This window comes from Phoxinus phoxinus (assembly GCF_949152265.1).
Source record: "Phoxinus phoxinus genome assembly, chromosome: 3".
NCBI lineage: Eukaryota > Metazoa > Chordata > Actinopteri > Cypriniformes > Leuciscidae > Phoxinus > Phoxinus phoxinus.
The window spans coordinates 31,597,876-31,625,303 of NC_136878.1; the positions used below are offsets into that span (position 1 = coordinate 31,597,876).

At 37.4% G+C, this 27,428-nt stretch overlaps 2 protein-coding genes across 11 annotated transcripts in view; both read left to right on the forward strand.

The window, feature by feature from the left end:
* Positions 1-15,691, forward strand: part of rasgrf2b (Ras protein-specific guanine nucleotide-releasing factor 2b) — a 64,272-nt gene extending 48,581 nt beyond the window's left edge. For 3 of the 8 annotated variants that reach the window (XM_079606104.1, XM_079606108.1, XM_079606106.1), the window contains 12 exons: positions 261-386; positions 1,847-1,936; positions 3,666-3,772; positions 7,774-7,886; positions 8,053-8,113; positions 10,570-10,673; positions 10,853-10,937; positions 11,780-11,977; positions 12,055-12,134; positions 12,243-12,360; positions 12,474-12,542; positions 13,565-15,691. In XM_079606104.1, coding sequence (XP_079462230.1) covers positions 261-386; positions 1,847-1,936; positions 3,666-3,772; positions 7,774-7,886; positions 8,053-8,113; positions 10,570-10,673; positions 10,853-10,937; positions 11,780-11,977; positions 12,055-12,134; positions 12,243-12,360; positions 12,474-12,542; positions 13,565-13,657 — 1,244 coding nt within the window. In that variant the 3' untranslated portion in view covers positions 13,658-15,691. The remainder of the gene's footprint in view (positions 1-260; positions 387-1,846; positions 1,937-3,665; positions 3,773-7,773; positions 7,887-8,052; positions 8,114-10,569; positions 10,674-10,852; positions 10,938-11,779; positions 11,978-12,054; positions 12,135-12,242; positions 12,361-12,473; positions 12,543-13,564) is intronic. The other 5 variants (XM_079606105.1, XM_079606111.1, XM_079606107.1 and 2 more) reach the window with 4 other exon arrangements.
* Positions 15,692-18,037: 2,346 nt separating this feature from the next.
* On the forward strand, positions 18,038-26,556 carry ckmt2b (creatine kinase, mitochondrial 2b (sarcomeric)). Of its 3 annotated transcripts, none has more exons than XM_079605978.1 (10): positions 18,038-18,174; positions 20,105-20,283; positions 20,395-20,593; positions 21,499-21,594; positions 21,738-21,959; positions 23,418-23,503; positions 25,282-25,405; positions 25,478-25,612; positions 25,824-25,949; positions 26,314-26,556. In XM_079605978.1, the coding sequence occupies exons 2-10, from the start codon at positions 20,135-20,137 to the stop codon at positions 26,428-26,430; spliced, it is 1,254 nt and encodes a 417-aa protein (XP_079462104.1). In that variant the 5' UTR covers positions 18,038-18,174; positions 20,105-20,134; the 3' UTR covers positions 26,431-26,556. The 3 variants fall into 3 exon arrangements, with proteins under 3 accessions (XP_079462104.1, XP_079462103.1, XP_079462105.1); XM_079605977.1 differs by lacking the exon at positions 23,418-23,503 and adding an exon at positions 24,936-25,021; XM_079605979.1 differs by lacking the exon at positions 23,418-23,503 and adding an exon at positions 24,936-25,021 and having other exon boundaries at positions 18,110-18,174; positions 20,110-20,283.
* Positions 26,557-27,428: the final 872 nt, after the last annotated feature.

The window sequence follows — 27,428 nt, forward strand, 5'->3', positions numbered from 1 at the left end:
AACTTAAAAAAAAAGTTATACAAGATTCAGCACGTTTTTTTAAAGTCAGTTTAATGCAATTTAAGTTGAAATGACTTTTGAAGGCAACATTTGTATTATATATTTTTTACAGTGGACACTGACACACTGGCCCTAGTTTTTTTGCTGTTCCCTGCCCCCTGCTCTGTTTGCTTGTAGAGCCTTTGCCCTAAAACCGTTCATTTTTGAAGAATGAGGGGTTGTATCATCCATTTTAATAAAGAGTCTGACTTTCCCCTCAGCTGTGCTGGAGTCAGTGTCTTTGGACAAATTTATTCCAGAGTCGCCCCAGGGCAGTGAACCAGGAGAAATCTCTCCTTGCCGCTCACCCTCCACTCCACGCCACCTCCGCTACAGACAGCCAGGAGGTAAGCGTGCGCATGTCTGTTGCTGTTTGGCTCTCTTTTGAGACCAACTGCAGAGTCAAACACAGTAGTGAGTTATGACTTTCTGAAGGAAAAATAGATACATCTGTGAATGTAACAATTTCATTCCAATATTGCTAGCTCTTTTCCCATTAGTCCTTTTGCATGTAGTGAGTGGCATATACTGTACATGCATGGCATGCAGTCACCTTTATGCTGGTCTTAGATCATGTTTCTTTTATAAATTGTTCACTTTCCACTTTAGAGGAGAGTGCAACCAGCATTCCTGATGGTTCCTTAAGAGAAGCTTGCTCAGTGCATTCCTCAATAAAGTCCAGTTATGTTACTAAACAGTCAAATATTTGCTTGGATGACATTAAATAAAGCCATATATGGGAAGAGTTGGGAGAGGAGTAAATTATATGTAACACATTCCACCTGCACTTAATTGGTTCTGTGTGGCACAGATGTTGTTCCATCCAGACTGTTTGTATTTGGGTATATTTTGTTTAGTAATTTAATATTATTATTTAGATTATTATGGCTTTATGTACATACTGTACTACACGTCCCCTGAAAAATTCAAGGTTCAGTTTACTCCAAAAGAAACATTCTGTCATTATCTGCTCACCATAATATCACCGTATGCTATTTACATTTTCCCACGGAGCACTATGGGATCAATATCCCGTCAAAAGTATTGTGGTCACGGATCAAAAAATAATAAACGTGAATCAAAAATTTAAAAACACGTAAAAATATATTGCACAAACTGAAAAAAGTTAAGCAAAATTATCAGAATAGCAAACAACATGGTCAAGGATCAAAATATAATAAGCGTGAATCAAAAAAATAACAAGCATAAATAAAAACTTTAAACACATTAAAAATGATATTGCTCTCTTACATTTTCTGCTCACATTTTACTTTTTTGTACGCTTGTGCTGTTTTTCTAAATGTGGCAGTTTGAGTTTCATGTAAATTAGGGCCGGCTTAACCATTGGTCCACTAGTTCTAAATTGACAGCTCCTCTAGCCAATCAACCGAAGAGGGGAGTTGACATCATGGCATTCATTTAGATAGAGACACCGGAGCATGATGTTTGAGGTTATTGAGGCCTTAACCTATTGGTTCACACAAAACCTTTGTATAGATTCTTTGTGTTTGTTGGTTTGGAACGACTTTACATTTATGCATTTGGCAGACGCTTTTATCCAAAGCGACTTACATTGCATTTCAAGGCATTTCACATTTACATTCTTATCAGTTCTTGTTTCCCTGGGAATCGAACCCATGACCTTGGCGTTGCAAGCGCCAACGCTCTACTGTTTGAGCTACAGGAAAGAATTTTTGGGTGACTTGATCTTTTTAAGGTGCCATCACACTTTGGGGAGATTAAAGATTTTCTCTTAAAGTTGTCACCAATCATTAAATCTTAATCTCTCCATATTTTTTTATTCTAGTCCAGTCAGCTGAGAACTCGCGCTGCTCCGTTTCTCCAGCCTCTGCATTTGCTATTGCCACAGCAGCAGCTGGACACAGCAGCCCTCCAGGTACACTGCACCACTCACAGAACCCAAGAGATGCGCAAAGCTTCATGTGCTATTGAAATTTACTTTACACACGGCTGTTGAAGTTTCTGCAGATCTAACAGCCTCTCCATTATCAGTCCTCGATGACAGACCAATGTTCAACATCAGAACGGGAATAGCAGACTAAACAGTTACATGTTGAATTAAGAATAATTGATTTAGAATAAACTTTAAAAATCCCTAATCATCTTGCATAAACTAACATTCTCTCATCCCACTAAATACCATTATTTATTAAAGGATTAGTTCACCCAAAAATGAAAAATCTGTCATTCATTACTCACCCTCATGTCGTTCCAAACACGTAAGTCTTTAGTTCATCTTTGGAACACAAATTAAGAACTTTTTGATGAAATCTGAGAGCTTTCTGTCTCTCCTTTGGCAGCTATGCAACTACCACTTTGACGCTTCAGAAAGTTTATAAAAAGATCGTAAAACTAATCCATATGAATTTACCGGTTTAGTCCAAATTTTCTGAAGAGACACGATCACTTTATATGATGATCAGAATGAATTTAGGCTTCTATTCACATAAACATGCATCAACTCACATCAGTTGTGGTAAACGGAAGCTCAAGCATGTTTGCTTGACGTGCGAGGTTCATTCATGAACCAATGAGGTTAATTCTGGTGTTTCACAGCACGTTTGAGATTCTGCAAGAACCAATGAGGTTCATTCTCGTTACGCAGCATGTTTGAGCTTCCTCAAGAACCAATCAGGTTCATTCTTGTGTTACGTAGCACGTTTGAGCTTCCTCAAGAACCAATGAGATTCATTCTCGTGTTATGCAGCACATTTGAGCTTCTGCAAGAACCAATGAGGTTCATTCTCGTTACGCAGCACGTTTGAGCTTCCTCAAGAACCAATCAGGTTCATTCTTGTGTTACGTAGCACGTTTGAGCTTCCTCAAGAACCAATGAGGTTCATTCTCGTGTTATGCAGCACATTTAAGCTTCTGCAAGAACCAATGAGGTTCATTCTCGTGTTATGCAGCACATTTGAGCTTCTGCAAGAACCAATGAGGTTCATTCTCGTGTTATGCAGCACATTTGAGCTTCTGCAAGAACCAATGAGGTTCATTCTCGTGTTATGCAGCACATTTGAGCTTCTGCAAGAACCAATGAGGTTCATTCTCGTGTTATGCAGCACATTTGAGCTTCTGCAAGAACCAATGAGGTTCATTCTCGTGTTATGCAGCACATTTGAGCTTCTGCAAGAACCAATGAGGTTCATTCTCGTGTTACGCAGCACGTTTGAGTTTTCGCAAGAACCAATCAGTTTCATTCTCGTGTTACACAACATGTTTGAGCTTCCTCAAGTCCTTCGAGTGAGTAATTAATGACAGAATCTTTCTTTTTTGGGTGAACTAACCCTTTAATACTGTGTTCTTTTATGACACTTTGTGGTTTCCAGCATTCCAGCACTGCAACTAGTGGTATTGTTTAGTCAGTGGCAGTAATGGCATTTGGGAATTTGCCACTTTTTAGAAAGAAGTAAATTTGATAGTAAGGCAAATGACTGTGTATGTATATAATCTGTATTAAAACACCTGATTTGTTTGACCTTTTTTCAAATATGCTCTTGATCATATATGTAATCCATATATACATCAGTTTTAGAATCTGAAATAAGAACCTGGATATTACAAGTCTGTATTATTACCCTTACAGTGTGTATATTCCTTTACAGTTTTTAATAATTCTGAGCGGACTTGTGACAAGGAGTTCATTATACGTCGTGCGGCTACCAACAGAGTTCTGAATGTCCTGCGCCATTGGGTCTCCAAACACTCACAGGTCTGTCCTTCAGAAAACAGCTTACAGAATGTTTCAGTCTCCTGCATCATTGTGTGTCATTACGGACCTTAAACAGAAGTTGTCAACCTCATTTGTGTCTTTTTCTCCCTCCCTGCTTCTTGACTGATATTTTATCACAGGTACTTTTACATTTGTGCCCAGGCTCTGGCTGTGAACACATGGTCAACCCCCAGGCCTCATATTTTACAGGGCAGAGGAAGCGTAACACCTCTTCACAATTTCCATGTTATTTTGACAAGGGAAAGCAATTACCTTACATAAACAGTACCAAACCTTAATTAACACCGCAACTACTGGATCAAAACGCATTTCTGCAAAGAGAGACTATTAAAGGCGAAGTGTGCAAATTTTGTGCCAGTTGCATCCAACCAAATGGATTTGAAGAATTATTATTATTATTTATTTTTTTACTTTTCCATTGGTTGGACTGACAGATGGTCCTGCCCCAAACTTAGAGACGTCTTTAACCATCTCACGTCTTTCTCAATGTCTAACACATTAAATAATATTCTAAATACTTGGCGATCCAGTTGAACAAAGATGTTGACCGTTTTTTTTGTTCTACTGATCTACGTCTCAAATTTTAAACTGCAAAAAAAATTAATTCTGGTGAACTAGCCCTTAATGTTGCTTTGTCGAGAAGCTTGGCATGCACAAATACACAGAGCAATGTTTTGAAAAACCTAAAAGCAGTGTTACACTTTTCAGGGAAATACGAATGACTTTGGATCTGCACATCCTGTTGGAATAGTAAAAAGTATTTTGACATACAAATTAACTCACAACTACCATGCTCTGTTCTGTATGGCCTCACTCCCACTGTGCAATGTGAAAAAAGTACTACGGGTTAATGGGTGTAAATGTAATACAGTTGTATTTTTGTATCTTTATTGATCTTTTTTGCTATTAAAGCCAGGTATTCGTCATATTGATCTGTGTTATAATATGACCATTAACTCATAGAGATAAAAGATAATTACAGTTCCGGCCAACTTTTCAAGTCAAAGCATAGGATATTATAACATTAATATTGACAACTTCAGAACAAAACACAGTCACAGCACCTCACACACAGCAAACATAATTACGTGCTGCAGTGGAAACAATAATGGCCTTGTGAAAGAAGCGTCTCTTTTTCAGCTTATACTTCGCTTAGTTTGAGTGAAGGCAAAGTGTGGGCTAATTGCATTGATCTGTTTGAACCCTTTGTCAGTTTATGCGAAGAACAGTCAGACAATGTCATAAAGAGAGAGCTTGTTAGGAGTGACCTTTATGGTTGCACAGGTGAAAGATGCGGGTGAGAGAAACATGAGAGGATAAATGCTTACAAATGCTGGTTGTCTAGAGAGAGAGAGGTGAAACATTCAGAGGATAGTAAGGAGTAACTCAAATACTTCAAAGTATTACCGTAGTAAATTGTTATTTTCTGTGTGTGTGTGTGTGTGTGTGTGTGTGTGTGTGTGTGTGTGTGTGTGTGTGAGAAAGAAGTCTCCTTTGCTCACCAAGGCTGAATTTATTTATTCTAAAATACAGTAAAGACATTAATATTTTAAAACATTTCTTATTATTCTCAATGTTGAAAACTGTTTTTGGAGTGATACCATTCAAACATCTATGGTAAGATAAAAAATAAATTCACACTTTTATTCATAAAAGATGCATTAAATTGTTTAAAAGTGACAGTGAAGACATTTATAAGATTTCTGTTTAAGAAATGCTTTTTAAATAGATTTAATAAAGAAATGTAATAAATGTTGTTCATTGAGTTTTCTATTCATCAAAGAATCCTGAAAAAAGTATCACCATTTCCACAAAAATATTAGCACAACTGGTTTCAACATTGATAATAATTAATGTTTATTGAGCACCAAATCTGCATATTAGATGTGTTTTTTTTTTTTTTTGAAGGATCATGTGACAAGATTGATGAAGACTAGTAATGATGCTTAAAATTCAGTTTGTCTTCACAGGAATAATTTACGTTTTAAAATATATACAAATAGAAAACATTTATTGTAATCTGTGATAATATTTCGCAATATTACTGCTTTTACAGTATTTTTGATAAAATAAATGCAGCCTTGGTGAACATAAGAGACGCACACACACACTATATATATATATATATATATATATATATATATATATATATATATATATATATCTTGTTTCACTTTATTTTCATTTTAGCTCACATTGTAGTATAATTTAGTAATATTTATTTTTTGCTTTTATTTATATTTATTTCAGTTAATTGCCAAGGCAACATATCAAAGTTTTTCATCTAATATTTATATTTTATTTAATCTTTATTTCAGTTAACAAAAAAATATTTGTAAATAGTTAACTTTAAGTTTAGTGAACAATAACAATAAACCATGGTATTGGATACAGTTTTTGTTACTCTATAGGAACAAAACTGAAAGAAGCAGCCATGTGCCGTTCACAGTGGTATGCAGAATGATTTAACGTAAATCACTGTTGGGTCTTAGAGCGCTTCTGGGTCTGCACATGCTGCTGAATCTCTTTGAAAAACCCCACAAGTGAATAAGAGGACCGAGGATAATGAGCACAGAGACTCTTGTTCCGCCACTCTCATCCTCTACCAGATGCTTTTATCTTTGTTCTGTCTTTCTCCTTATACCATCTTCAAAACAAAAACTAACTGAACAGTTGTGCAGATTCTACCGGTACTACTTCTTTTTGAATTCAGATTAACTGAGTAAATACAGTATACTTTCAAGGGTCTATACTGGAAAAGCCAGGTCATACCACCGTAAAATGGTTAAGCTGGTTTTTGAAACATGGCAACTGGTTTGCCAGTCAAAGGTAATCCACTAGCAGTAAACCTCACAGAATTATCAGAAATAGCTAAATTCATCCGGTTCTGCTTCCTTGTCTTAATATTTCTAAGTATATCTGGCAAATATGAGTAAAAAGGATCATTTTAATATTTTATCCAGAATGTTAAAACATATACTGTATAACTGGGGCATGAAAATGTGCTGCATAAAGGAATAAGCAAAGTTGCCCATTATGCTAGCATATCGAACATGAGAGTACTCATACTCTGAGAACAACTGAGCACAAACACTCAAGTGGATTTTGCATTTGCATTTGAAAGGCTGCCCAGAATATTATGTACTAATTAATTGGTTTGTTTAAATCATGTCACTTATGCTATTTCGGATAACTATTCCTTTGCAGAGGAGTATTTACATTTTTCGTGTCAGGATCAGGATTATTAGTAAGCTCAAAAACTGGCAGGCGAAAGTGCTCTAAACACAGATGGTACGAACAGATCAAATTAGCCGAAAGCTTTGGTCCCTATGGCCAAATTATTTCAGCAATAAACCTAAAGTGAATGGGGAAAACTGCAAAGGACATTGACTGTTTAATAGATGCGGGGCTTTATGAAGCAAGAAGTGAAGAATGCTTTAACTGTGACACGAGAGATTATTGCCACCCACCTGCATTGCTTGCAGGCACAGAGAGACAGAAGAAAGACTGGGTTAGCTGTCGATTAGCGCACTGGGAAACTGTAGAGCTGAGGTACTGTAGTACAGCTTCTGGTAATCTCTAATCGAGAGTGTGCAGTTTTAAACACTTTCATGAATCACACACTGCATACAACAGCCTAATTTGACACCTCACTATATTTTAAATAATAGTATTACAAATCTTAATTCAAAACAAGTCTTAAATATTACATGCAGTTTTGCTTGCAAAGTTTAGATGTTTCTACTGGAAAACGAGAAAAATATTGATTAATAATATTTTGCAGTGTACACACAGAATCTGCATTGGACTCTGCATTAGTGTGGGAAAAAAGACATTTCAGGGAAATGAGTTTAGATTCACCCAGTTGATTTCAGTCCTCTGGGGATGTCAACCCTTTAGACTTTGCTTAGCTTCATTTATTATGCATTGGTCTCACATGTTTGTGGAACGTGATATTATGTGTGTGTGGTGGGTTTCAGGACTTTGAAATGAACGGAGAGCTGAAGATGGGTGTGATCTGTCTGCTAGAGGAGGTGTTGAGAGACCCCGACCTGCTTCCCCAGGAGAGGAAAGCCACAGCAAACATACTAAGGCAGGTTACATAAGCACATCCTCTCACACATGAAAACCAAAGAAGTTTTGTAAAGTCACTCCGGACAGGAGTGTCTTTAATATAAATGCATAGATCTTTTTTCGAGATTTTGTTTTCAAGGGAAACATGAAAGCTGATTAGACGAAGTTGGCTTTTTTTTCCTCAGTGCCCTTTCTCAAGATGACCAGGACGATGCACAACTGAAGATTGAAGACATTCTTCAGATGGTGAGATTGAGAATATGTTATAGGTCTATACAGACCCACTGAAATTACTTCAGAAGTGCATTTTCTTTCCTGTGTTGAATATGGGGCTTATCAAGTCAAATCGGCTTCTAAGATGGATGGATGGATGGATGGATGGATGGATGGATGGATGGATGGATATGACATGATGGATAGGTGGATGGATGGATGGATGGATGGATGGATGGATGGATGGGTGGATTGATAGATATTACATGATGGATGGATGGATATTACATGATGGATGGATGGATGGATATTACATGATGGATGGATGGATGGATGGATGGATATTACATGATGGTTAGGTGGATGGATGGATGGATAGATATTACATGATATATATAGATAGATAGATGGATGGATGGATGGATGGATGCATGGATGGATGGATGGATATGACATGATGGATAGGTGGATGGATGGATGGGTGGATTGATAGATATTACATGATGGATGGAAGGATGGATGGATGGATGGATGGATGGATATTACATGATGGATAGGTGGATGGATGGATGGATAGATATTACATGATATATATATAGATAGATAGATGGATAGATAGATAGATGGATGGATGGATGGATGGGTGGATTGATATATATTACATGATGGATGGATGGATATTACATGATGGATATTACATGATGGATATTACATGATGGATAGGTGGATGGATTATATGATGGATGAATGGATGGATGGATGAATGGATGGGTGGATGGATAGCTATTACATGATAGATAGATAGATAGATAGATAGATAGATAGATAGATAGATAGAGATAGATAGATAGATAGATAGATAGATAGATAGATAGATAGATAGATAGATAGATAGATAGATAGATAGATAGACAAACAAACGTTCACCCCAGTTGTCTCACATGTCCATAGATATATTATTGCATAAAGTAATATTTGTGGTCCACATGATGCGTGTCCAGCAGCCAGTGGAGGTTTGGATCTCAGAGTTTGGCATCATCATCAGGCTTGGGGACTGAATTAAATGTTCAAACTGCAAATCTCTGAGCAGCAGGACTCTAATTACAACTTCAAACAGCGAGACTGTTGCTGTCCGCCACATGCCAACTCTACACACAAAAACACACTCGAAATGACATTTCAGGGGTATTTCCTTTCTGAAATCTCCATGTATTGTTGTAAATGATCATGCGGTTACATTTCAAAGCCGTGCTAGTGATATCTGCTGAGTTTCAATTTTAGAGGTTTTGGAGGGGTGTGTTTTTGTATATTGTTGGATAAGCATGTCATTGGCAGTATAGGAAAAATAGCTATTACTTTATGTGATATAAGACGGATGTTTATTAATATTGTACAAGATGCTTCTGCACTGTATACAGATGTATTTTATTATACAGTCAGTTCCTCTGCTTATATTGTACATTTAACAAACACTTTATGCAGCACTCTGTGTTATAAAAGAAGTTGAGTGAGCTACATTAGTTAAATTTTAATGTTTCTTATGCACCATTGTTAATAGGCTACACACACACACACACACGATTGTATGATATAATGTGCTACTGGCAGCACCATACTGGGCTCACTAATTACAAACACAGCGTGTGTGTGTGTGTGTGTGTGTGTGTGTGTGTGTGTGTGTGTGTGTGTGTGTGTGTGTGTGTGTGTGTGTGTGTGTGTGTGTGTGTGTGTGTGTGTGTGTGTGTGTGTGTGTGTGTGTGTGTGTGTGTGTGTGTGTCGAGGACATGTTTAATAACATGTTGTCTGGACATATACACCCTTATCTTGCTTCTGAAATCCTCACCTACTGTGTTAATTGAAAAGTGTCTGGGCCAAAGAAAACACAACCAACAGTCACTCATCGCTAATTGGCAGTTTGCTTATAGGTTTTCATAAGTTCATATATGTGTAATTTCTAGAAATCAAATCAGCATCAGCAGGGTATTTTGCACTTTGCCATTAAGATTGTTATATTATATTATAAATACAGCTATCCCCAGAATCGGATGTTTACATTGTTAAAGGGATAGATCATCCCATAATTGTTGAAACCTATATGACTTTCCTCTATGAAACACTAAAGGGGGTGTCTTGAAGAATGGTCATGCTGCTCTTTTCTGTGCAGTGAAAGTGAATGATGACCACATCTATCAAACAAGTCTGTTCCTCACACATATACTATATCATATGGCTTTTCATTTTCCTTTTGAAGCATGGCGTTCACTTTCATTGTATGGAAAAGAGCACCATGACATGCATTTTTCTTGTGTCCAATCGAAGAAAGAAAGACTTGAGGGAGAGTAAATAATGATTTTTTTTTCTTCATATACATTTTTTTCATATACTTTCTAGATATGCAGTATTGATAATACCTGAAAGAGTTATTAAACAATTACAGGGCCATTAATCTCAGTAAATAACTTGTTTATGTGTCTGTTCATCTCATCCAGGCTGAATGCCCGAAGGCAGAGTGTTTCGAATCTCTGTCAGCAATGGAGATAGCGGAACAAATCACTCTTCTCGATCACATCGTCTTCAGGAGCATTCCCTACGAGTGAGTAGAGCTTCAACGCCGTACACAGAGACACCAGAGTAACATGCATGAACAAATCTATGTCAGCTTTACTGAACATTTTCATTATGGGCCTCAAAAAAGCTCCTGTGTTCACGGTATAGAAGAAGCCTCTGCAGACTTACATCTATCAGAATACACTGACTGTGCTCTTGCTGTAGGGAGTTCCTGGGCCAGGGATGGATGAAGACAGACAAGAATGAGAGAACTCCATACATCATGAAGACAAGTCAGCACTTCAATGATGTGAGTATATATCTATAGGCCATCGTAACTAGTTATAGGAGATACCGGGGCAAGTTGTCACATGTAGAAGTGTATACTGAGTCAAAGGCATTCTCTAATAATGGTCTTGTATTTTACTTTTAAACACATAGTTTGGTAACACTTTACTTAAAATATATATAATGCATGATACAAGTATTTTTAATTGCATTAATTATGCCTTGTAATGCACCTTTGTATGTTCTCATGGATAATTGTATCCACAGTTATAATTCTTATCTATTCAATGTTACACCTTTAGAAAGTGTAATGCCTTAAAACACAACCCATTTCAGATGTAACATAATATCTGCGAATATTATAATGCATTTTAACTTTGGTTACAATTATTTAATGCATTTTTAGAATACCTTTGTAATGCATTATACATAAAGGTTTTAAGTTAAAGTGTGATTCTGTATTTATCAATTGGAAAATTCCAATATTGGATTTCATCTAATCATAATTTGAGCTGATATTTATGAAAAAAATTCTATATTAAAAGGTTTTCATAAATATACAAGTCATGTTGCATTTTTATTGAGTTTTAAATGTTATGCATCTATACAGTTTTCTGAGTTTACCAGCCCACAACAATGGTACTTTTATGTTAACATCTACATTTTTGCCGATTCATGAATTCTTTAATGTCTCATAATTGTCTTGCCGTTAAATTATTGTTTTTTGTAGCCAATACTATGTCTATACAGAAATTGATTTTCCAAAATAATCCTACTCAATATTCACTGGAGTAAAAAAGTGTGACAACTAGTCATCCCTCCAATGATAAAAATGTATCTCTCTCTCTCTCTCGCTGTGTGTAGATGAGTAATCTCGTGGCCTCCCAGATCATGACCCACACAGATGTTGGCTCTAGAGCCAGCTCTATTGAAAAATGGGTAGCAGTGGCTGACATTTGCCGTTGTCTCAACAATTATAATGGTGTCTTGGAGATCACATCTGCCCTGAATCGGAGTGCCATCTACAGGCTTAAGAAGACATGGGCTAAAGTGTGCAAACAGGTGAGAGATGCACGTTTTGTGTAGTAGATTAAATCAGTGTGGTCAATTATTCACCACTGTTGTGTCTTTTCAAACAGACTAAAGCACTGATGGACAAACTTCAAAAGACTGTGTCATCTGAGGGAAGGTTTAAAAACCTGAGGGAAACTCTAAAAAAGTGAGCTCTTGTTGCTACATTTTGAGAACCCTACATTATTATAACTCTCCTACATCGTTTGATAACTTATGGCTTGTGGTATGTGACCTCATTTCTGTCTTTCTGCAGCTGCAATCCACCTTGTGTTCCATATCTGGGTATGTACTTGACAGACCTCGCATTTATCGAAGAGGGAACCCCAAACTTCACAGAGGAAGGTCTGGTTAACTTCTCAAAGATGAGAATGGTATGAAATGATATTGTATCCTGCATCATTTCCTTTGGGATTAATTAATTTTTGTGTCAATTATCTTTAAGATACTGTGGATATACTGATAAATCATGACAATCTGTCTGCAGATATCTCATATCATTCGAGAGATCCGGCAGTTCCAGCAAACTCCCTACAGAATTGAGCACCAACCAAAGGTTAGACAAATAATTCATATTCAGATCAAGTCCTGATTCCTGACACCTCTGTCTATTCCTGTTGCTTCAGGAACATTTGATTGATCTCAGGCTTGCAGAGAGTGTGTTGTCTGTACTGCTTATACCATTCTTAGACATTCAATGACTATTATTTGCAGATGCAATTTATAGCAATCAATGCTTATTAAATTATACACACACACACACACACACACACACACACACACACACACACACATATATATATAGTTGATTACATATTTTTCCGTTGTATTTAAACCTCAGCTTTTTATTATTAATAATTTCGATTACATATGATATTTACTTATTTATTTAAATAAGTATATACATTACCGTTCAAACGTTTGGGTAAGATAAAAAATAAAATAAAAAATAAATTAATACTTTTATTCAGGAATAGTAACAGACATTTATGATGTTTCAAAAAATTTGTTTAAAATAAATGTTATCCATTTGAAATTTCTATCCATCAAAGAAATCTGAAAAATATTTATCTCAGTGTCCGCAAAAATAGTAAGCAGCTAAATTGTTTTCAAAATTGATAATAATAAGAATTTTTTTTTTTTTACTTACCGAATCAGCATAAATGACTTCACGTGGATCATGTGACACTGATGACGGGAGCAATGATGCTGAAAATTCAGCTTTGAATCACAGGAATAAATTATATTTTTAAATATATTAAATAAGCGAACAGTTATTGATGTTTTACTGTATTTTTGATCAAATAAATGCAGTCTTGGTGAAAATAAGCGACTTTTTAAAAGATTTTTATTTCGCTGTTTGTGCGTATGATATTGTGTGCTTTAAAATATATGAAATAATTATGAGCATATTGGACTCCAGATGAACCATCACGTGTTTTTTTTTATTAAATGCTTGAAACTTTTGTGTGCAGTATGTGTCATTGTTTTATATATAGTTTCTTATGTAATCTAATTCTACTCTTATTATTTGTAATCTCTAACCGTTTTCATGTAATGTCCTGTTTTCATGTCCAGGTCACACAGTATCTTCTGGATAAGACCTTGATTATGGATGAGGACACACTGTATGACTTATCTCTCAAGATTGAACCCAGGCTTCCTGCATGAACTACAACCTCAGTACCTGGCAGCTTCCATCTAGATGTGCTTCTCACTCTTGGGGTGTTTTGAAGGCATGAAGCATGCCTAGTGTTTGAGAACGAAGGACGCGAAGGATGGAGGGAACATGTCCGCTTGAAAGTGTGAAAGGGCAGAGGGTCCAGGTTTGGAAGAGAGTATTAAACAGTGCTCACCACCACAATGTCACCTGAAGGGTGACTTTTATCATGGAGAGACGGATAAAAACTGGCCACTGTCAGAGGTCAGGGGGTCATGAGTGAGTTTCAGGGTCTAGCAGATTTTAAGAGAGCGGGTGAAGATATGTAGCATGTACAGAAGTAGAGCTATTAGCCAGTTTGTATGTAGTGTATTGTGGCCCCTTGGGCCTGTGGCCCCTGGCACATCCCCTCATTGGTAATGGTAGTGACTTTGTGCATGAACTAGACTGTGGGTTTGCTGCGCGCTTTGCCTCAACTTTACACTCCATGTGCTTTCCCATCTGCCAACAGCTGGCTACATTGAACCAAAATGCCACATGATAATTTTAAAAAGATACATCAGTAATGGGAATGTATAGTAGCTTTCTAAAATACTAACCAGTTGTAGATGATATTTAGATTTCGTAATTCCCCCTGAAGCGATGTGGGCTCTTTAAAAAAAAAAACGTGCCTTCTCACATTCACAGACACTTGTAAATGAAAACTAATGTCTCAGCAATGCTTGAAAGTTATGATATTTGCAAACGATTGGCCTCTGTAGCAAACGACAGAACAGAGATGTTCAGACTAAGTATAAATTTGCATTTTCTTCTCAAATTCTGAAACATCTTACTTGAATCGCATCAGCTTGCAGATATACTCCACTTGCGGTGGGTTGCATCATCCATGCATTTAAAAAGTACGAGTTGAGTCGATATTGTGCAATGCAAACCTTTTCTGATCTGATTTTACAATAAGTTGAGGCTTTGCCGCCCCCTATTGGAGAAAAAGGCTCATTATTGTTGAGTGTTTCTTGGCTAAAATGACTGGGATCCAATTCTGACTCTTCAAGTTCTTCAATAATCAAAGCTTTCCTGCTTTTTAATGTAACGAACCCTCCTGGTCAGCTAACCAGAAAAGAGGGCCTCTCTATTATTTGCATGAAAAATTCAGTGATCGCATGTTGGAAAATGCATTGCAAGACATGTTTTGTGGTCATGTGTCATTCAGCTGCTGTGTAGCCTCTTTTAAACTCTCTAGAAACCTCAAGTAAAACAGATAGATGAATATATTTAACTTCTCGTTTGACTGCACTTCTTTATCTAAATACTTTGATCATAATAGCTGGAGATTTCATATGCATAGACTGGCAGGGAACTGTCAAATTGGCCATAAATATATATCTACCACTGTGCTGTATGAAGACAATGTTGTTTCTGTCTGATCTTTCCTTTCTTCAGAGTGGGACGGATTTCTATTCTTTACGTGCGAGTGTGTGAAATGCATGAGAGCTGTAGGTGTGAATGTGATCTCCGAGGTGAGTGGGTTGGGAAGGTGTGAGTTACACTCTCATCAATGTAGCGTTGTTATCTTTAAAGCAAGTGTGACGGTAGTATTTATTTCCTTGCATATTTATTTGACCCTTTTTGTATATAGTGTGTCAATATGGGTTTATGATATAATGTGATTTTTGTCCCCATCCATCGCCATGTAATATTTTAATTTCAGCAAGCCACTCATGTAATTGTTACATTTTGCTAAATGTGTTAAGAAAAATGTAGCATATCTGATTAATTTACAATCCTTCGTCCATTTTTTTCTCTCTCTTTTTTTATGCGTTTAGTGTGATGTGCACAGAATTATTGCTTTGGTATGTTGCATGTCTTTGCATGTCCGGGTTGGATTCCTTCTGTGAAAAATGCTTTTTGTACATTTCTGTATCAAACAATTTTTCCTTATTTTTCCTTCCTCTTTATTTTATCACTGATAAATCTAACAGAATGTATGGCCTCAGTTCTTCAATTATATGCTTTAATTTCAGATAAATCAAACAAACAATGGAATCTACACTAAATTACTAATCAAATGATTATACATCAAATCATAGATAGATAGATAGATAGATAGATAGATAGATAGATAGATAGATAGATAGATAGATAGATAGATAGATTTCATGCTCCCGACTTTGTGGGAACAGTTTGGGGATGACCCCTCCCTGTTCCAACATGACTGCGCACCAGTGCACAAAGCAAGGTCCATAAAGATACGGATGAGCGAGTTTGGTGTGGAGGAACTTGACTGGCCTGACCTCAACCCGATAGAACACCTTTGGGATGAATCAGAGCGGAGACTGTGAGCCAGACCTTCTCGTCCAACATTAGTGCCTAACCTCACAAATGTGCTTCTGTCCAAAATTCCCATGCACACTTTTAAACCTTGTGGAAAGCCTTCCCAGAAGAGTTGAAGCTGTAAAGGGTGGGCCGACTCCACATTAAACCCTAACAGATCAGGAATGGGATGCCATTAAATTTCATGTGCATGTAAAGGCAGACGTCCCAAACCTTTTGGCAATAGATGGATAGATATGGTAAATGGACTGCATTTATATATCGCTTTCACAGACCCTATGGCCACCAAAGCTTTCTACATATTGCCTCACATTCACCCATTCATACACCGACGGCGGTGTCAGCCATGCAAGTCGCCATCCAGCTGGTCAGGAGTAGCTGGGGTTAGGTGTCTTGCTCATGGACACCTCGACACTTGGTCAGGTGGAACCGGGGATTGAACCACCAACCTTCCGGTTTGTAGACAACCTACATGAACCACTTGAGCCACTGCCGCCCGGATAGATAGATAGAGTCCGGGCAAAACTAATTTCAAGGTCTCTCTCTCTCTCTCTCTCTCTCTCTCTCTCTCTCTCTCTCTCTCTCTCTCTCTCTCTCTCTCTCTCTCTCTCTCTCTCTCTCTCTCTCTCTCTCTCTCTCTCTCTCTCTCTCTCTCTCTCTCTCTCTCTCTCTCTCTCTCTCTCTCTCTCTCTCTCTCTCTCTCTCTCTCTCTCTCTCTCTCTCTCTCTCTCTAATCTAATCCTACTGAGGAAGGAAGGGATGAGCACAACATGGCTCTGGTGTTAAACCAGATAATGCTTGAGCTGAACAAATCAAATACCAGTTTAATTGTATCCATCACATGCACTGTCCTACTAGCTTTATATATCCTCTATAGACACATTTGACAAAATATTAAATGTAGAAGGGTATTTTCTCTGAAAATGGAGATACCCCTGCTGAAAAGTAGTTTTGCAGTTTTGCATAAGTACATTGTTGGGAAAGTTACTTTTAAAAGTAATGCATTGCAATATTGCATTACAAAGATAATTATTTATGGAAAGTAATGCGATACAATACTTTTGTGTTGCTTTTTCTCACCTGGGCTGGAATTGCTTTTTTTTTTAACATGAATATTTTGTGCAAATATAAAGGCCCTTTCACACAAAAAGTGAAATGAATAAGTCTCAGACTGAAGGAAATACAAATTCATGCCTGTCCAGTAGAGGGCGCAGCTCAAACCTTTCAGCTGCACTGCCATTCTGGATTGCAGAAGAAAAGGACACAGGAGAAGAAAGTTCAACAGTAACTTCAGCAATAAAAAAAAAAGAAAAGAAACTCAAATGTGATGTTTAACTAAAGTAATTTTTGCTTATATAGTTGAATTGGATCCTTGATGATCAGCAGCAAAGACATAAAGTTAATAAAGTGAGATTAAACACATAAAGTAAGCTATACTTGTGTTATTTAACCTTTCATTATTGCAGGTTTGCGTAGTATTTTGAGTTTGCATTAATCAATTTTGAGTAATAATTTTGTGCAAGTGAGATTAATAAATGCATGCTCAACTACAATATCGTTTTAGACGGCGCACAGATGCCTCTGCAGTCTGCATTTACTCCTGATTTCTCTCAACATGGGGAAGAGAGCTGTCAGTCAATAAATGGAAGAAAAAGGTCAATTTCGTTACTCATTTGAAAAAGTAACTCAGATATTTTGTTGTAAATTTTAAAGTACTATGCTACTTTACTAGTTACTTAAAAAGTAATCTGATTACCTAACTCGTGTTACTTAATTCCCAAAATTGATGAGTACTATACCAGCTCTAACCCGCACAAACCAGCTTGGACCAACATGGAATTTATGCTGGATTTTTCAGCAGGGAACATTGTAAACTATTTAGTAATATTAACATGGACAGTAGCCTACATATTAACAATGGCACCACTTGATTTCACAGTGGGTAAAAGGGAAGTAGCCTATATACAGTATGTACAGTAATATCTCAGTCACAAGCCATACACTGTCACTGGCACGTAACTGGAGGTTTCCACTGGTTAGGGACAGCTCAAGGACACACAGACGTGGTGTCATGCTGACAGATGAAATAGGATTGGCTGGAGAGATGAGCTCTTATTTTGAGCACAGGCCCGGTGTGGTCTCACTCTACAGGGAACAGTCTGCTGTACTGGAGCTTGAAAGACATTCAATCCAACAGGTGAGTACAATAAAGCGTCTACTTTAGCAATGATTTTGTCTGTAGCTTTATTTATTGACAGAAATTTAAAGATATACCAGACCAGCATGGGAGCTAGGTTTTTGCAGTTGCACCAATGCTGAAGATATTTGAAAGAAAGTATAATAAGAAAGCGTTTGTTCTTTTTGACACCAGTCTGTTTAAAACAAGAGTTGATTTATAATAAAATATAAATAAATACGTATAATTAAGTTAGTTTAAATTATAACTAACTTGATAATTAGGTTTATAAACTAGTTTATATTTAAAGTTGTGTAAAATAATGTTGGTTTTGCATTTCCAGTGCACCATTTTCAAAAATGTAGTTTAGTTTATATTCCATTACATATCCACTAGAAACACTAGAAACTAGAAGTGTGACCAGCGCAGAGCCACCCTGTCCCACAGGTCATGTGATCATTGTAACATATGGCAGGAGAGTAATTGCTTAAGACCTTTTACTGTGGCTCCACTGTCATTGTAACACTGTAAACAACACTGACCTCTTCGGCGTACAGCTAAAATATCTGGAACCATTGAGACCATGTCATTTCCTGATAGGGATAGTGAATAGTGAAAATACACTCATTCACATGATAGTGAAAATCCAAACATCATTAGCAAGTAGTCCCCTCTGAAAAGTGCTGTGCTTATTCTTATAAATTCTAACCTCCCCAACTCAAAATTTTCTAGTGACTGGGCACATCTAAATTTTTCAATTGGCCCAAGTGAAATTCTGCAAATTGATCAAATTAAATTTGCAGAATTTCACTTGGACCAATTGAAAAATTTAGATGTGACCAGTCACTAGAAAATTTTGAGTTGGGGGGGATATACATTTTGTACAGTTATAACTGAAGTTTTTGTGTAAGATTTGTATACATTTTTGGTGTAAGGTTTTACCTGACGTATGGAACATGTGACACATGTGTGTTACTGGGGAAATATTAGGTGGCACATATTTTGACATTGAGTTCAAAGCCAATGTATATTTGGATACTACAGTGAAAAAAGTCAACATTTACGTCAGGACATACTGTAGAGGTTGCTCACCATGTCAAGCTACTGTATCAGGAATAGCTTTGATTAATACTTTGAAACACTCCTCATCAATCAATCAATCAATCAATCAATCAATCAATCAATCAATCAATCAATCAATCAATCAATCAATCAATCAATCAATCACAAATATCTACTTAAAATTTACACATATTACCTGATACTTAAAACCATAATCCGTTTTAGAATTCAAATCCAGTTACTTCACCCAATCATTTACTCATCCTCATGTCATTCCAAACATATAATTCTTGTCCATCTGAACACAAATTAAGATTTTTAATTTGCACATCAATGCACATACAGAGCTCTAGAAAGCATGTTGAGCTTAGCATATTTGATGAGCTATATGTACGTTGAATGGACTTTAAATGGATGGACAAAAATAATGTGAGAATATTAAAAACATAATTTGTGTTTCAAAGATAAACGAAAGTCTAATGAGTTTGGAACAACATGAGGTTGAGTAAATTATGACTGATTTTTGATTGTTGGGTGAACTATTCTTTTATTGGCCATCTAGGAACTTGTGAATAAACAAACAAAACAAAAAAAGTATGAGCTTAAGGTTTACTTGTACCTTATACATTTAGTTGTTACCTTAGGGACCATTTCTACCAGATTTGACCCTTAAAAATGACTTCTGTTGGTGAACTCAGGATTAATCAGTCACATAAATTAATATTTTTGTTCTATTTTTCACTATTCTCCTGTATCTTTATCCTGTTATTATTGTAAATGTTCAATAAACAGATTAAGCATATGTATAAATATAAATATAATTTGAATAAAAACATAAAGATATTTATTTTTATATTTTATAACATTCATTTTGTCCTCCGCTCTGAAGTTCAGGTGTGTGATTGAGTGAGTAGTGGCGATGGCAAGCATGTTCACTCGAATGCTTTCGGGACGCAACACGGCTGTGATCATGGCCAGCCTGGGCGCGGGTACCCTGGTATCCAGCTACGTCATGATGAATGAGGCAGGAGTCTCTGCTGGGGAGAAAAAGAAGCTGTACCCACCCAGGTGAAGGATTCAGTTGCCTTTCGGTTACTCTACCCCTTCACTTAGTAGTATCTTTGTCCAACGCTACAACCCAGAAACAATTTAATGTAATTTGCTCTTCATCTTTCCAAGTGCTGACTACCCAGACCTGCGCAAACACAACAACTGCATGGCTGCTGCTTTGAGCCCTGCTATTTATGGCCATCTGAGGGACAAGCTGACCCCTAATAACTGGAGTCTTGACCAATGCATTCAGACTGGAGTGGACAACCCTGGTCATCCCTTCATCAAGACTGTGGGCATGGTGGCTGGTGATGAGGAGAGCTATGAGGTACATTGGGCCAAATGTGAATAAAAATAGATTTGGAGGATATTAAACTCAACAATATGACAAATATGAGGTAAAGTCCTTGTATTAAGCCAGCAAAGTTAAAATAGAACAAAATAGTTTTTGATACAATTGTGTTTTTGTTATGGGCACGGTTTCACCAAAAGATGGATATTTATGAGGCTACTAGTGACACAATGGCCTGTGCTGTCTGTAACACACACAGAAGTAACAAACTGCTAAATAATTTAATTGTCATAGTATTTTAAATAAATACTGCAGAATATAGTTTTAAATGCCAGTAAGAAAAAACTATATTAGTTTAGTTCTCTGCTCTGGTTCCTGTCAGTCTAGTTTGAAGAGCATGTTAGTCAGTTGAAAAGATAAACAAATCTGCACTGATTTTATAGTACACTGTCAAGGTTCTTTATTGGCATGTACAGTGCGGTTTCATGAAGAACCTTTAACATCCATGGAACCTTTCCAATTGAACAACAGATTCTTTATAGTGTAAAAACTTTCTTTAGATTTTTTAAATGTTCTTCACACTAGGAGACAATCCCAGACAGCAACATAGTGTCGGCCCAGATCCGACCCACATCTAGTACGCATGGAATCCACACGTACCAGATGTGGGCCGGATCTGAGCCGACACTATGCTGTCTGGGATGGTTCTTTTCAAGACTGTTCTTTGGGGAACCAAAAATTGTTATTCTATTGCATCACTGCAAAAATAAAATAAAAAAACCTTTACTTTTAAGAGTGTATATTGAGATTGTATAGTAAATAATAATGATTTAATTGTTCATGGTCAACTATGTCAATTATGGCATTAACATTAATAGTGCTTGCAATCTTCTGCATAATAGTACATGCACTTTATCCTTGACTACGGTTGTGATTCTCAGGTGTTTGCTGAAATCTTTGACCCAGTTATTAAGGACAGGCACAATGGCTACGACCCCACAACCATGAAGCACCCAACAGACCTGGACAGCTCAAAGGTAAAGCCTTCCTCTTATGTCTTTGGTTCTGAACCTTTAACAAAACCTCATTCCGTCAAGAATATGCCAGATGAGACTTGCCTCAGTTTAGTTTAGTTAGTTACACTGAACGCTGAATGATTGTACTGATGACCTTTAAACAGATCACCTCCGGGATGTTCGACGAGAACTATGTGCTGTCATCACGTGTGCGCACAGGGCGCAGTATTCGTGGACTCAGTCTGCCACCCGCTTGCACTCGCGCTGAACGCCGTGAGGTGGAGCGTGTGGTGGTCCAGGCTCTTTCTGGACTGAAAGAGGATTTGGCGGGAAAATACTACAGCCTGACAGAAATGACTGAGCAGGAGCAGCAGCAGTTGATTGATGTAAGTAGTACACATGTACAATAGAAACATGTTCCACAGCAACACAGTGTCGGCCCAGATCCGGCCCACATCTGGTACGTGTGAATTCCACGTGTACTAGATGTGGGCCGGATCTGGGCCGACACTATGTTGCTGTCTGGTTAAACTGAGGAGGCAGACACAGATGTATGTCAGTTACATTTATCTAATAAATCAGAGGTTTGCAACTTTTACAGACACAGTTGACTCTCATACTCTCAGCTGACCTAGGTTATTGATTATACCAATTAAATTGTTAACTAACATTATTATGTAATACAATGCTTGTCAAATATCATGTAAATCCAAAAATAGTTAGATTTTTTTTTTTATTATCATTTATGTTGGTTAGTTATGCTATAGAGTTCTGCAGTGATGGAGTATTTTTGTTGGCCAGCCCAGAAGTTAGCACCCCCCTAGTTTCCTCAAAAAAAAAAAAAAAACCTAATATAATTTTTCCATTGGCATTTGGATTATTACAGAAAATAAGCTATGTGACCAATATAGGTTTATGATTCTTACACATTTTGTTCATCATGGTAATCTTCACAAATGAATGCAACTTCTATGCATTCTGAAGCCTGTATAATCAGCAAAAGTAAAGAGCAAAGTGTATGCTAAACAAACTACACCATGCCCTGAAGAAGGCCCCATGCCGCTACGCGTGCACATTTTAAATTTGTCCATTTAGGACATGTCATTTGTACAATAAAGACATTTTAATTAAGGAGTGCCTCGGCTATCAGAGATTTTTTTCTCTACATTGCCTCTTAAAGATGTTCGACCTTGGACCGAAGAGCATCTTGAATCTAAACTACACCATGGTCGCATTATGTTTCTATCAACTCTTTCAATCTTTATTTTAGAAACATTTTCACTGTTAAAATAGAGTTAAATAGTTTAAAAGAGCGCACTTGTAAACACAACAAGGAGGTTGTGAAAACGGACTAGTGAGTGGACAACCTCTGTAGTTCCATTCAGCCACTTGTTAGAAATCACCTTTTCAAGAAGGTAAAAGCTTTGAAAAAATCACAAAGGGGTTTTACTGATGTATTTTATGTTGTAGAATAAAACATTGTGTTCACCACAGACCTTATTTCAGGCATTTAACTAATAACCTATTGACTTGATAGAATCGTAAATGCTAAAATGCTAACTCGTTTCTGTTTTTTTTGGACTACAAAAATTGTTATCCCTGCAGCACTCTATTCTGCCTGGTATACAAACAGAGTAATGCTGTTCACCAGAAACGCATATAAAGTTGGTTATCCAGCATAAACTTAACTAAGAAGTCTTGCTGGTTTAGCTACTTTTAAGGACACTAGCCCAGAATCCAAAATATCCAAAACGCTATACATGCTCGTGTTTTCAACAGGGTAGTTGCATATTGCAATTCTCTAACAAACCTCACTGCTCTTGTCTTATGGTGGCCTACCAAAGGAGCACTTCCTCTTTGATAAGCCAGTGTCTCCTCTCCTCACTTCAGCTGGTATGGCAAGAGATTGGCCAGATGCTCGTGGGATTTGGTAAGGCTGAGGAACTACTGACCTGCAGTTAGAGCATAGCACTCTTTCCCTATAGCACATCCTTTAGGCTACTAGTCACCCATAAACTGTCTCAAATATTCACCGCTAAATGTCAGTTTGAGGATCTATTTTCTTTCCCTTCCGAATCTCGTAGAGACGGAGAGCATGAATATTAGCTGTCCATGAGCTAACAGTAGGAGCAACTTTATTACTCTCTATGGGGTTCCCCCTAGACTATATCGGACTTTATGCCTCCACGTCCCCCCGATTGCATGCGAGCTTCTCTGTCTGTCTATACGGTAATTTCTCGACTTGTGCGACAGAGTCGCGTGGTTATGACGCAATCGTTAGCCTATTTTTACAAAAACTGCTTCTACGGGGCCATAACGTAAGATACAAGGTAATGGAGCCTTTTATACATTTTCGTGTTTCTTTAGAAATAAACAATGGACAAATGGAGTCTTTAAACGCCTCAGATATAAAGTTATTCGCTGTCAAAGTGACGCCAAAATGAATGGGAGTCAATGGAATGCTAACAGTAGGTTGGGGTCCGCTAATCAATGGCGGCGCCCGGGGAAGCTTCAGTTTCCGGCGGATGGATTACCCCCTTGATTACTGCGCAACTGCCGTTTGTGATTCTTTGTTGCTACATGTGTTGCTTAGCAACCTCTCTGGAACTACATTGCTTGGCGGAGGAATACATGTGTTATAACCACTGATCTATATAATGACATTATATGTCATTATATAGATCAGTGGTTATAACGTTATATTTTTTTTGTTGCTGGTGTTTATTTTATGAATAAAATAAATATTAAAATGAATAATTTTATGGACAGTTTTATAAAAGCAATAAGCCCCTTGAAGCCGTGTTTTACAGTGGATTTAGAACAACTAGGGGGTTGTATGGGCTTATTGCTTCAGTTTAAACTTAACTTTTTAATAATGAGCTTATTGACTATAAATGTAGGCCTATTCATACAATTTACATGCCAAGAGGCTTTCAAACATTATGGACACTATTCAAACCTGTCACTCCCATGAGATCACAGCAAGAGCAAACCACAAACATCCAATCAGTTCACAATGAACACAAAATCAAGTCCCGCCTTACATTTTTCCTTGTTCGAGAAGCCGTTTCACTCATACATAACATGGAAGAAAACACTATTGAAAATTCTGTTTCATGCTGACTTAAATCACATTAGCCTACTTACCGTTTCACTTGGAAGAATCTGTAACGCATGTTTACATAATTATGCGGGTAGAAAAACTTACATCTACTGTCAGAAATAGGAAATGTATCCAGTCTGACCAGAATTTGGGATCAAACATTTAAAATGGCACCAAAAAATTACACCATTTTCCAACACTGAACCAGTCCTGGCTTCACTTTACACCCCCTTTTTCTTTTCTTGACTGAAAATTCTAGGACCACTTCTTGTTTGACAAGCCCGTATCACCCTTGCTGACTTGTGCAGGAATGGCGCGGGACTGGCCCGATGCCAGAGGCATTTGGTACGGTGCATGAGACTTGCATTACCAGAGGGTGCAGAGAGCATGTGCCTGTGTGTGTTACATAATATATGACCCTGACAGAGCTCTTAATAAATGTCTATTTTTACTGATTCACACTCACAGTCTTACAGTACGACAACTACTATAGGCCTGTAAATGGAATCAAAAGCTTGAGACTTGGGGAATTTAGGGCTGAATAAAAGAAAGTTTCAGCTAAATTTGCTGACTGTATTTTAACCATGATCTGTTCTCATGTCCAGGCACAACAATGAAAAGACATTTTTGATCTGGATCAATGAGGAGGATCACAGCCGTGTCATTTCTATGGAAAAGGGCGGGAATATGAAGAGGGTGTTTGAGAGGTTCTGCAGAGGACTGAAAGAGGTATCATTGTCAGAACATTCAGCACAAAGATGCACTTTATCTAGGTCCATTTATGATGTTTGTTTCTCACAGGTAGAGAGGCTGATTCAGGAGAGAGGCTGGGAGTTTATGTGGAATGAGCATTTGGGATATATCCTGACCTGCCCCTCTAACCTAGGCACCGGTCTGAGAGCTGGAGTCCACGTCCGTCTGCCCCTCCTTAGCAAGGTGTTACAATCTCACATGGTTCCGTTTAATCTAAAGTTTACATTAGTGCATTTCACAATGCCAAGATCTGGTTAAATTCCAGTCAAAACTGTTCAAATGAAATTTAAATGTGCTGAGAATTCATGTTCAATTATCCACAGTACAATTACTATCGGAAAGACTTTTAAGTTCATGCAAAAATGCCCTCTACTTTATATATCCTCCTGAACAGGACTCGCGCTTGAATAAAATTTTGGATAATCTCAGGCTACAAAAGCGTGGCACAGGAGGTGTAGATACTGCGGCTGTGGGTGACACTTTCGACATCTCTAACCTTGACCGTCTTGGCAAATCTGAGGTAAACAGCTCCGCTTTGATAAGTGCCTTAGCGCCCCTGAAAGTATTTTTAATTGGATAGAAGCAAATTCTATAACTAGAATGTACTCCAATGGAGATTATATCTGCATGTTTTAGTAGAAAAAAAGTAATTGTTAGAGGTCAAAAATAATGCAATAGTAGTAAAAACATTTTTCAATATGTATCTAAAAAAGCCTATCCAGACAGCAACACAGTGTCGGCCCAGATCTGGCTCACATCTGGTACGTGTGGATTCCATGTGTACTAGATGTGGGACAGATGGGCCGACACTATGTTGCTGTCTGTGTATGCTCTTGATGTGTAGCCGGTGATTAAATCCAATTTTATTTGACATTGCATTTCAGGTTGAGCTCGTTCAGTGTGTGATTGATGGCGTCAACTACCTGATCGACTGTGAAAAGAAACTCGAGAAGGGCCAAGACATCACTGTTCCTCCACCAGTAACCCAGTCCAGGAGATGATGACATCCTTGTGAGAGGAACTGAGGGTTAGGCAGCTGAGAGACCTGTAACCTGTGTTGACTCTCTCCATGCTATCTACAGGTCTTACTAAATGGAACTCAACTGAATAAATTATTCATATTTTAATTCAGTCTTGTGGAATCTTTTGAATTGAGGCTGGAATGGTTTTTGCCCAGATTTCAGACTAAGAATCCATTCAGTCGATGGATATCAAACATGTTTGATATTTTGTGTGTGATCCTTAGTCGTTTAGCGCATGATACTCAGTTTTATTCATATCTTGCATAGAATTTTAATAATTACTGTTCCGCTATTTAGCCCAATATGAGTTGCATGAGCTGTATAGCCTATAAGGCCCCTATAATCATCGTCACCTTTCCAGCGACAGCCCTTCCATGTTTAGCCTTATTATTTAAGACCTTCTCCCTTGATTCATTTATTTTCTGAAAGTAGATTAAGGGTGTCTAGTTTATAATATCATCAGTTAGCCAAAGCTACAACTGGGTCTTTCTCATAGCCTCTGACTCTCAATAAAGTATTTATTTTTTTGTGTGTGATCTAAGATCAGCTACCTGATCTAAACCTGAACTATTATTATATTTAGGCTAATAACTTGATATTATAAATAATAAATGCAAATAGTATTTCATGTTCGCAGATATTGAAATAACGCAACATTTATCAATTAAAATTAAAATTAGCTAGTTTTCACATTTATTAACCTGCCAATCAGCCTATCCGCCAATCAGCTCTCAGTAGGCTAACACTTTAGAATACTATTCCTTCATTAATGAATAACTACAGGAACAAATGAGTAACACTATTAACATTCTAGTAACTACTATTAACTAACAAGAACCTCAGATTAACAAATTAGTAATTGCGCTCAGTTGAATGTGGTAGCCTATAGTTCACTATTAGCTAATCAGTAACTACTATTTTTTTTTCATACCTACCAGATAACTGCTATATACAGGTTCATAATTAACATGAATAAT

What these genes read in the sequence shown, in the direction of transcription:
- ckmt2b (XM_079605978.1), top strand. Translation starts at nt 20,135, where the DNA reads ATGGCAAGCATGTTCACTCGAATGCTTTCGGGACGCAACACGGCTGTG. An exon ending in CCAGATGCTCGTGGGATTTG is followed by an intron (nt 23,504 to 25,281) that starts GTAAGGCTGAGG and finishes TCTCATGTCCAG; the next exon opens with GCACAACAATGAAAAGACAT. An exon ending in ACCGTCTTGGCAAATCTGAG is followed by an intron (nt 25,950 to 26,313) that starts GTAAACAGCTCC and finishes ATTGCATTTCAG; the next exon opens with GTTGAGCTCGTTCAGTGTGT.